Consider the following 11,931-nt stretch of genomic DNA (forward strand, 5'->3'; position numbering starts at 1 on the left):
AGTGTTGTTTTTATATTCATAGCATTAGTATTTAGGTTATTGGGCTTGTACCGGGACCAGGGAAACTAATTTTGTTCCACCTCATGTTTCTACATGTGTGAAATAACAATAAATCTCCTTGAATCCTTGAAAAAAACAAGACAAAACAAATAAATTTACATGTAATAATTCTCTTCTCTAATTGTATCTTCAAAAAGCAAATGGGCTTTAATCTGGAATCCTAAAATTATTGTTTTTATTATTTTTATCAATTTATTCTTCTGTTTTTCCATTTATGTCTGTCTTATGTTCCATCTCAGGGTTTATTTGTTCTCTGCTTAACATTCACAGTTTAGAATTTATGATCACTTTACTGTAACTGACGGACAGCTGTGATGAAGATGTGCAAGCAGTGCGCCACCTAAAAATTGAATACAATTAAAGCCCCCAGAGCAACAGCAGGAACTGTAATTATTCATGATGCACAGTATAAATCCAAATTTAATTAATCAACTTTTATTACCTTTCTACAAAATGTGTCAGAATTGATTAATTATGATTAATATAATTGTTTGAAATTGAATAATTTTAAGTGATTATAACTGAGCACTAAAAAATAGTTTATAACTATCCCTATGTCACACTCCAGACTGCATAGAGAAGACGACAGACTTTCTCCTCAAAATACATTTTCAGTGGAGAATAACTCCCTCCTTACACATGTCACTCAATCACTGATTATAACATTTTTAAAAGTATTCAAAAGTATTCAATTTGCTGTGTAATATTTTTTGTAATTTTTTAATTGGTTTTTATATGTTCACTTTAAATATACAGCCATAAAAACACTTTTGCACAACACCACATTTAGAGCAATTACTGGATATAATAACAATAGACAGACAGACAGATAGATAGACAGACAGATAGATAGATATATAGATAGATAGATAGTGTTAAATTTTTGTGCAGACTGATCAAAGCTCAGTTATCTTGTATCATTTGGCACATTTTGCTGCAGATCTGTTGACATAATCTAGAGAAATGTTGAGTGTAGTCTCTATTAGCTGACTGACTAAATCATAAAATATTTAGATGAGTTTACACACACACACACACACACACACATACATACAGGAGTTGCCATGTGGAAATTTCAGCAGCATTAAGAACTTAAGCTGTCCAAAAGAAAAAGCGCAATGAAGGAATAACTGCTGAACCAGTCTAACTGCGACTGAGCGCTGTGAACATTTTAGACAGACTTTGCTGCATGAAACAGAGTTGAAAGTGAAAAAAAGTTAATCCCATATTACACAACAGACCACAATACTGCCAGGTCATGGTGATCATTTTACAACTCCAGAGAACACAGAAGCTAACTATATAGCGGCAGTTTATGTAAGATTGTAAATGAGCTTCTAGTGATGGCTCCAATAACTTTGACCATCTGTATTCCAACAAAGTTCTTCACAGCTTCATCCTGTTTCTTTCTTTCATAGCTGTTCAGAACACTGTGGCCAGGGTTCAGGTGATGGATTTAATTGTAGTGTCTGGCACAGGTAATCTACAGTCAGTTAGGCCAACACCAGATTTGCTGGTCTCAATCGAACTGCGCAATAAACTGCACTGCCAGTGGTGTCGGTGATGAGACTTTGGGCTCCAGCAGCTGTGGAGCACCATGAAGATTTTCCTCAGAACAGCCTTCCTCAGCAGGATGTAGACCCAGGGGTCCAGGATCTGATTCCATGTGGCCATACGGACTACCATCAGGAGATTGACAGACGCAGGCTCATCCTTGGCTCTGGTGCTCAGCATAATGACATGGATCTGGTGGAGTGGCCATCAGATAATGGGAAGTGACAGAGAATAGCTGGATTAGTTTTGTGTTTGAAGAGGTAGTATGTGATTTCAGTTTGTGGGCAAATTCTGCAATAAATATCTTTATACCAGGTTGCTTCTTGTTGTGATTGTGTTTGACAGATGTTAACTATTGTTCAGAATCTTGTGTGTTAACTGAGGCACACAACTGGGGACTGGGCCAGGAATGGTTTGGTAACAGAAAGCATAGATACACTTAGGTAACCTGACACACTAGGAGGGGCACTAGGTTTAGGGATTTCAGGGCAGGTAGGGTCAGTTAGTCAATGTTTTGTTTCAATTGGGAGTAGATCTCTGTTGGCAGAAGTGCTGGTTTGATTATTTTTTATTAATTTGATTTGAGCAGCGCTACAGACCCTTTTCTTCTGTAGTTCCTCACAAAACTCAGTGTTTTTGCTGTCTCTCAGGTGGGTTCATTTATTTATTTTTCAGACTAATGAGGGCCTCTTTCACTTGTGTAGACACCTCTTTGGACCTCACGTTGAGTGTTCCTGTGGACAGCTACCAAATGCAAATGTAACACTCAGAACTAACTCCAGAACTTTATCTGCTTGACTTGTCATGATCTAACAGGGGAACAGGCCATACCTGGCCATGAAACTGCTTGTCAGCCATTTGTCCCATCATTTATGAGCTACCAAAAATAGATGTGGGTGTATAAAAATGATTGTAATTCCTAAATGGTTAACGCCACACTTTTGTCAAACTCCTTGAACTGAATCTGAAAGTCCTGAAGTTGCTCACAAAGAGGATGACGTACAGATGCCAAAAACTTAGACATGTCCCAATATATATGTACCTAACTATGAATGAGGAGTCAATAGCTAGATTGACAGACTAAAAATGAAAAGCAGCAATGCAAAACTGAATTCATCACACATCATGGATTATAATACCTGTCAGGTTTTTGTTTTATTTCAAAGCCCTCTCTTGATAGTCACTTTCTATATGCCATTCAAAATCCATGACAGACACAGTGGGTGCACACAAAATAGGAGCTATGGTTTGAAAATAAGAAAAATAGTGGCATAAAATGCAAATGTAAGAATGGAGATACTAACAAACTGAAGTTGATAAACATGGATTAAGAGAACAGTAGGGAATGTGTGACACCTACAAAAGGTCCCCTGTAGTGTCAAGTCACATGGCAGAAATAAGAGCAGAACTTCTTACCAGTAATGGGCCCCAGCACACGCAGGACACCAACATGATAGCGAGCAGTTGGCAGATCATCTCTATGTGGTAGGATGTGCCTCTGCAGTGATGCTTGCGGCGCATCCTGGCCTGCAGCAGAGCGCAGCTTGTCAGTGTATTGCATACAATGGAGAGCAGTAGGGCCAGCAGCCCCAGCAGAGAGAAAAGCAGAGGCAGAAGGACATCCACCCAGTCTTTGGGTTCCTCCATATGGAAGAAGCACCAGCTCCTGGAGCTTTGAACCTTGTAGGGTCTCCACAGCAGCATGGGCAGCACAGCCACCATGGCAGCGAGCAGCCAGGTGAGTCCCAGCAGCCTTTTCATGTGGCGGGAAGCTAATGCTGTGGAGTGGAAGATAGGCCTGGTGACTCCAATGCAGCGCTCTACTGCCATGGCACTCCCCAGGAACAAGGGGCTCAGACCAAAGAACACCATGCACGCCCCAAAGACACTGCACACAATGCGGTGAGGGTCAAATATCTCCCATTTCTTTTGGGAGCTGTAGACAAAAAGCACCAGGGAGCCATTTATGAGGTGACCCAGCAGGTCTGTGATCAACAGGCTGCTAACAAACAGCAGGAAGGACGCCTTGGACTTGATCCGGATGCGGTTGTAAGATTTGATGAGGATAAAAAGGGCGAGGCTGTTGGAGAAGATACCCACGGTCATGGAGATGACAGAGGCAGTGACAGACAGCTCCTTCTGGCTGCACGTACTGTTGCTTGGTCTGACCTCGGACCTGCAACCTGTTTCTGAGCTCCCATTGGCTGACATAGTGGAAATAAAACCTGAAAGAGAAGATACAATAGTGGACAGGATGTGTGTGTGTTTATTTGAAATAAGCTTCAGAGGCTGAAAAATATTTTTATTTTATTTTATATATTTAGTCTGGAGAGAGCTCTAGTTCCAATGTTCACAGTTTCACTGATTTGAAGCAGTCAATAATAAAGAAAAATTTTTTTTTTTAAAGCTGTTTTGATCTACAGCCTTTTACTGTACGGTTCATATGCAGTTTTGGATAAATTTCTTTTCTGAGGTAGTACGATAAACTTATCAGCAAACAGTGATGCAAATTTCCAAGAATTATTTTCCGAACATACAGCTGAAATGCAATGAACAATGAAATAATCAATTGAATAAAATATGAAAACACGTTCTCACAAGACAATAACTTCCGTTAATGGTAGCGACTGGTCAGAATCTATTCAGTGTCTTACCTCAGGTTTGGTCTTCTCTCACACAACTCGCCATAAGTCAACAGCCTCCTCCCTCTCTGTGTTCTGACAATCAGTAAAACAAATCGAGGTTATTGTCAGCCCGGCAGTAAATGTCATTGAAATTCCCGAAACTGCACTCCTCAGTATTCCCGTCGAGTCAGCGGTGTGCGCAACTTGTTCCGTCTGCGCTCCTTTGGCGCTCAGTCAGTGAGGGCGGACGAGCCTCAGTCTGCGCGAGCCGACAGGTGAAACTCAAACCCAAAATCAGAAACATACAGTACATTGTTGTACATTCTGCAAAAATCTGCACAAGTCTGCTCTCTTGTTTCAGTGTCGACTCGGGTACAAACAAAGTGTTGTCAAAATGCGCATGCCGTTGATTCTTATAATTACGCACGGCTGCCCTCCTTGAAAATAAGTCTTTCCGTCCGTGGATCATGTGAAATTCATCCCGCAGTCACTCTTACCTTAAACTCGGTTGTTCTAATTTGAAAGGGCTGTGGTCCAGCCCAGCGAGTACGAGTTGTTGATGTCAAAATATACTTATATTATTTTTCAACTAATGAAACTGCTTTAAAAAATTTTTTTCAACAGAGTAATCCACAGATTTAGCATTGCTGTCCTATAATATTATTGAGATGGACATGTTAACAAACAAGATGTCCAAAACTGATGCAGCAGAAATACAGATATCTTTTATTCCACACATTCTCCTTCCTTGTCCAAATTTTACCCACAAGGCAGCTCAACCACTGACAAATTCTTTGTGTTCTGCACGTAGTGGCTAATGCAGATCTGAGCAGAGATGAGAACCTGCTTGCAGTCCTCTGCTAAGGTCACTTCAGCTTCGTCTGGAGTCAGAAAAGGCTTTTTAGAACTTTTAGAACTTATGCTGTAAGATCTGTAGACCAACTTTGATGAGTGAAATCTTTGAACTAAACTGATGGTCGCATTAACTGTACAAATCTAAAAAAAAAAAACAAAACCCCACAGCTGTTTGTCTTCGCTCTAAAAAACTTGACGTGTTGGAGATACTTGGGTTCCACAGGACAGTTTCAAGTATGCAGATTGCAGATGAAGCCCCAAGTTCTCCAGACTTGGATCTGCGACACTTCCTGAAAGCTCTGTATTCATCACCTTGAAACAGTTTTCTCTTTATATATTATTTTATATTCTGCTGTGCGTCTCATGTCCTTCCTACGGTCTTCCTCCCTCCCTGTATCTTCCCTTGGGTTGATGGAGCAGCTTATCTCAAGAGGGAAAGTATTTTGTATTTTTTATTGCCTGCACACATTGCCCACTCCATAGCTCTCTCTAATTTGTTTTTCTGTGACTTTTCATTTGTACTACAAACTCAATTTAACCCTGGAGAGTCTCTCTTTCGAGAAAGACACCTTAAGCACTTGGTTATAGCACTTCCTTCGCTATGTGGAGAACTTGCAACCCAGACAGGATATGCCTGTATGAGTGTGATTACGTCCGAGGGGGGAGAAAGTTGAATCTTTTAGGTGATGATTGTGTGATTACTTTAGTGAGGACACCAAGTTGTCTTCATATCCTACAAGGAGAAAATGTTAAAATTGAGTGGGATGGGGACACTGGAAAAGGAAACAGTTTTTCCTTAAGTTCCCCTAGAGAATGCAGTCCCATCAGGCTTGTCATTACCCAAAGCCTCTGGGGCCAGAATATTGATTCATATTGTCAGTCCAGTGCCTAGAACAATTTACCAAAACACATTGAGAGTATCAGTAATGGTGCCAGCTCAATGAGTCAGACACCCTTGACTGCTAAGTGAAGACATGATAGGCTTTAGAAGAAAATCTAAGTAAAATATTAAGGTCACAAATAATCTGAAAACAGACATCACATCGCCCAGAGCTTTGTGCATGCTAACCAAATTTAATATCATCTGAAAATATTCTGCCACTAATTATCATTAGGAAACTGATTTTGTTGTTGAGCTATTTTGCAACCAAAAAAGCCCTTTATTCAGTAGAAATTGAAGTTGAGCTTAATAAGACTTTGGCGTCATTTTCTTAACATCTCATTTATCACAGCAGTCTGACTGCAGCTTCTAATATGTGAGCAGAAGTGGAAAGATCCTAATAATAAATAATAATAAATCCTGTATAGTGTCCAACCAACCTCTGTCATTAACACTGTTACACTTAATGGGGGGTTTAGTTTTTTTACATTCTTGTACCTTCATTTTTGTATTGTAGTCAAAATCCAATTATTTTTCTCCTTTGAAAACAACATACTACACCTCAGTAAGTAGGCAACGACAAGACTCCATGTACTTCTTGATTAATCTTCATAATAATCAGCAATTTTGTATTTCATGTCATTTTTAATATGTTGTTGGTATGCTACTGAATATGAGATATACAGCATAAAGAGTAAAAATTCTACAGAATCCCCTTGGTGGTGGAGGTGGTCCACCAGCTTTACCAGTTTACCAAAATTTATTAATCCCACGTATGTGAAGAGCTACTAAAATGATAAAAAAAGTTTCTTTTTCACTTGCAACAGATTGTTTTTTTTTTCAGTCTGTTCTCACTGTCAAAACAGGATACCTTGTGCTCTCACTGCTGCGATGAAACCTTCCTCTAAGCTTCCTCCTGTGGCTAAATGATCACTAATTATCCAACAAGGTGAGATTTACTCCCCCCGTGACATTACACCTTCAAGTGTGGTGTCACATAGTATCTGCTGTATGCTGTAATGACCAGCAGCAGAGTGGTTGATGACAATGCCAGGCAAGCACAGGTATGGGAGTGCAATCACATTCTTTTGTTGGCTGCATCAAATGTGGCTGCTGTAATAGACTGGCTGTCTCAGTGGGGTTCAGATGGAGCCTGGAGTAGATTGAACAAGATGGGAAAATGAGCCATAATGCAGGCTTTTTGCCAGTGGCACTGTGGCTTTTTGCTTCGCTTCTCCATCTAATCACAAAAAAACATCTTGTGCTAAGATTCACAGGTAACAGAAGTACTCTGCCTCTGCTGTGGCGCATTTTCCCCCTCTAATCATTTCTTTCCTCTGACTGTGACCCTGACCAAACAATTTCTCTCATTTGTAAATTGTAAATGGTGCAGAGCTGTTGCCCTGGGAGGCCCTGTATCAAGCCAAGAAGGGGCAACTGATGGAACTTCAACTTCAAACTTTAATTGTCAGTATATTTTTACATATACCAAAATTCTTCTCTGCATTTAACCCATCACTGATTGAACACATCACTGACTGAACACAAACATGCAACACGCAGTGAAACACACACGAGCAGTGGGATGTCCGGGGAGCAACTGGGGGTTAAGTGCCTTGCACAAGGACACATCAGCCAGCCGGATGGGTCCAGGAGGAATCGAACCGGTGACCCTCCCACGGCTGCCCCCAGAAGTGTTCTGTTAAAAAAAAAGAACAACAACAACAACAACAAGAACCTTTGAACGCAGGTCAGGTTAGATCTTTTCTGTTATTTTCTATTGTTATTACCAACATTTCCCAGACACAGCACAAATACGTTTCTAAAAGGTCACAGCACTTGGTAGCAATTGAATTATCCAGCAGGTGAGAACAAGTGAACAGCAGTCAGTTCCTGCCTGGCCTCCCAGATGACAAGCTCACATATCATCAGTATAGCCATCAGGGAAACTAGAGAGAGCAGGGGTTTGTAACTGTGTGTGTGTGTGTATTTAATTTATAGTCCCACAGAGATTGTCACTGTCAGACTGAACATAAAAAAGGCACAACGCTCGGATAAAGTTGGGCAGCAAAGCCGAGATTCAGAGTGACATCGGTTATGTTGTTATTGAGGCAAGTAGGGATTTGTGGGGCGACCATTTATCAAATGTTCGATGAAGGGATCAGTGTACACCTAATAACTGCTGTCACTGTACTATTTTATATCTTACCAGAAACAAAGATAGACTTTTAAGATTAGCACTCTTAAAAAGAGACAGGAGTGGTAGCATAGTATGAAGAAATCAACTGAATGGAAATAAACTAAATTAAAAGTACTAACTAAAAGTTTACGGAATGTTTTGCAACGCATCCACTACATAAGGTAAAAAGTCATGAAAGGGTAAATATTTACTGTGTACTTTACTGTGGTACAGTCCAGAAAATGGAATCCAAATGCAGGCAGGTAAAATAAAAGTTACTTTGTTCAAAAAGGCAGGGCAGGGTCAAAAAGACAGGCCAGGGATCAGCTAACTGCACTTTACCTAATTTAAAGGAGTCAAAAAGGATGTGTGTTAGCCCAGTACTGTTGGTTATTAGGTTATGTTGTACTTTCAAATAAGACAAAGATTTCACTTTCTTTTTCTTTGTTTATCTTTATTATGGCTCGAACTTGGCTGCAGGCCTTCCCTACAACAACCGCATTAACTGGAGCAGAATGACATTTTATGTGAGGAACTCGAACATTAAGCTGGCAGAACAGTCAGGCTCAGCGATCACGGAGAACATAATGACCCTTAGAGAAAAACAAACATGCTGATCCATCATGAGAAATGCAGCTGTAATTAGTGAGAAGCATCATGGGAACACCTGACACACTGTTGCCCTGCACTAAAGTAAGTGGAAGCACATCTGATCATTGCCCCATGTTACTGATAAACTGTAAAAACCCTTCTGACAGTTCTGTGGATCATGCAAACCTGAACAGCATGTTGCAAACGAAGCAGCTCTTTGACACCAGAGTAAAGGTGGTGAAAATCTTTATTATTGATTCTCAATTTGCAGGATTTTATGAGAAAGGATCATCTTACAGACAAAACATATTTAGACTCTCCTATATGATTCAGTAATTAAATCTTATATATCTGACATGTCTGAGGATTAAGACACATATATTTGAATGCATTTTATATATTTTTTTGTGAAATCTTTGCATCTCTTTGTAAAAACCACCACACTGCCTGGAACATTCAGGGTACCCAGAACCCAACTTCACTATTGTCACAATGGAAATGACAACCTTTTGAAAGAGGAAGGCATTGATTTTGTGGCAAGGTTTGTCAGAGGTGCCAAATTGGAGACTTATTGAATTGGACTTCTGGGGCATCCAGGTCTTAATGAGCAAATGGTTTTCAAACCTTATTAGAAACTGGCTCAATTTTTTCACTGTTGTTATAAGGTTATTTTTTATTGTTATCGATAGTACTCTGCCGGTTAACTTCTTTTACACATAATTCATTCGCGGTAAATATTCTTGTGTTATATACAAATGTAGCTATTGTTCTATATAATGAATCACCACATTTCACTCTGGTTGACTACTCTTTCCAACCACATCCCGAGGAAGACCCAGAGTGAGTCTAAACCACTGACATATATAAAGGTGGATGATAATTTCCACTCCCTCCGAAGGTACAAGAATGAAGACAAAATATCCCGGATACGAATGCTGCCACCTTGCACTGGGGACATCATTTCAAGTGATGTCACTTGAGGCATCATGTGTTCAAATCAGCTGTCAAATAAAAGGGAAAAATACCCCCCCTCTCCCAAAGTCCTGTTAGAAGCATGTTGACCAAATATATAGATGCAAAAATCAGATGTGCAACGCAAACAATTTCTTTGTCATCACTTTCTCGCTCCCTCTCATGCTGTAGCTGTGGTTCAGCATTGACAAATAGAGCGCATACTTTCTGTTGGATGAAACAGATGCCCGTGTATCATCACTCAGTTATTCATCCCATTTGAAGACGGTCTTGCTTTCTTTGAGTGTGTAACCAACAAAACAATCGTTACTCCAAAACAAGAAGATTTAACTTGTTACACTGTCACACATCACTGCTGGACCTGACAGTGTTACACTTCTGTCATATGCGTAGAGGTTTTCATGGCTTTACATTGCGGAGTCACACACTGAAAATGCTCATATACATGAGGCCACCAGGTGTCAGTGCAGATTCATAACACACAGAGCTGTATTTACATTTATATTATAGGGTTCAGTTGAAACACTTGTTTAATTGGATTCTGGCCACATTAATACTTGACATTGTAAACGTTTGGTGATATGTCATAAATCAGAGAGAGCTCATTCATGGATTCTTATCTCTATATGATGATGGTATTTTTGCAGTTATTAATGCAGTTTCAGCAGCAGGTATACAGTTACAGTAAGTCTGATATGTGTCACAATCAAATTTGCTGCTGTGAAGATGAAAGTGTGAGCTTATCTGTTTCCAGACGCATCACAGGGATGTCTCACAGTATTAAACACACAGGAGCATTGGTAATGGAAATGTAGATTTTGGGGATTAGTCTGAGATTTATTCTTGAGGAAATATACAAGGATGTCTTATGTTTCACACTGTTTCTGGTGGTGTTTGACAATAAGCAGCCCTAAAGCTGCTGTAAACCTACACTACTACCGCATCAGCAAATTATATCTCATAACATGATATTGTGTTGTTCAGAACAAAGCTCACAATTCAATGAAATAGTGTTCTAAATGAATGCTGAATTTATTTGCATGAAATGCTACTTGAAAATCAAGGACCTGTCAAAATTCAAGTCTTTCATTCAAAATTTAAATACAGAACTTTATAATAATATTATGTACAGAAACATCAAAATATAAAACCACTGTTTCATATCAAATTAAAATGTAGAGTTTATGAATCCACAGACCTTTATTTCTCTGATTTTTGTCTCTCTGATATTTTCTTAAACGTCACACACTGTTTCGTCGAAGGCACTGAAGAAATATGTTTTTTACTGACAATGTGGCTGAAGCCAGCATCTGGTTATTCAGGTTTCCAAGGCCAATGAAAATCACGACGTCGCCTCTAGCATGTGTTTAAGACAGAGAAGGCAGACTCGTTTGCAGCCAGCTTGTCCTTTGAAGCCTTTAAAATCCAACATTTCTACCTGAAGAGCCAGTAATTGGTGTGCAGAGCACACAGTGCAGTTCTCAGGAGCAGCCAGTGTACTTAGCATGACTTCCCAGCACTGCATGGGCTTTTCTCAGATCACCTGAGCATTACAACATTAAAATTCCACCTGAGTCCAAGCGCTCATGGTAAAATCTGAATGAACACGGGAACAGGCAGGAGTCAGGGCCTTTTTTTTTACAGTCCCCACCGCAGGACAGCACATCTCAAATTGCTGCTCCTCTCGCCCTGGAGATATGGTTGAGTAGCACAGTGTAATTGCTTGCTAACAAGCAGCTCCCCTCTGTATGCTGAAAAGGCTGAGACAGAAGCCTTTGGGTCAGGACTGAAGAGGCTTCTCAGGACTCTTAGATCATTTGTATCAGTATTACAGTGGCTGGCTGGCTCTGCAGTCAGGGGGAATGCCTTTGAGGGCTTGTTCTGACATTTGGCTTTAATAGCAGGGCAAATCATGGCCTAGAGTGTCAGACACATGGGCTTTTCAGAGGGGCCATCTGTTTCAGAGCAAGAGAACAAAATGTCTTATTAACGCACCGCCTTAATCTGGATTGAGTCCAGATATGATTTAGGAGGATTATATTTACTCACGATTTTTAAATTTGTCTCAGGTAAGCACAATGAAATCGGATGAAGTGATTACAACAGTCAAACATCTTATCTCTGTCAACAAATTCATAGTTGTGGTTTGAAGGTGGACCACATTTACATTTTCAACACGTTTTTTTATTCTTCAAAGTTGACTTGAACATTACTAA

At 40.0% G+C, this 11,931-nt stretch overlaps 1 protein-coding gene across 1 annotated transcript; it reads right to left on the reverse strand.

Moving 5' to 3' along the window:
• Window positions 1–766: 766 nt before the first annotated feature.
• Window positions 767–4,720, reverse strand: ptgfr (prostaglandin F receptor (FP)). The gene is made up of 3 exons (XM_046392811.1): window positions 4,269–4,720; window positions 3,031–3,839; window positions 767–1,806 (listed from the first exon to the last, which is right to left on the reverse strand). The coding sequence occupies exons 2-3, from the start codon at window positions 3,823–3,825 to the stop codon at window positions 1,504–1,506; spliced, it is 1,098 nt and encodes a 365-aa protein (XP_046248767.1). The 5' UTR covers window positions 3,826–3,839; window positions 4,269–4,720; the 3' UTR covers window positions 767–1,503.
• Window positions 4,721–11,931: the final 7,211 nt, after the last annotated feature.

The sequence above is a fragment of the Scatophagus argus genome, chromosome 6 (assembly GCF_020382885.2).
Source record: "Scatophagus argus isolate fScaArg1 chromosome 6, fScaArg1.pri, whole genome shotgun sequence".
Classification (NCBI taxonomy): domain Eukaryota; kingdom Metazoa; phylum Chordata; class Actinopteri; family Scatophagidae; genus Scatophagus; species Scatophagus argus.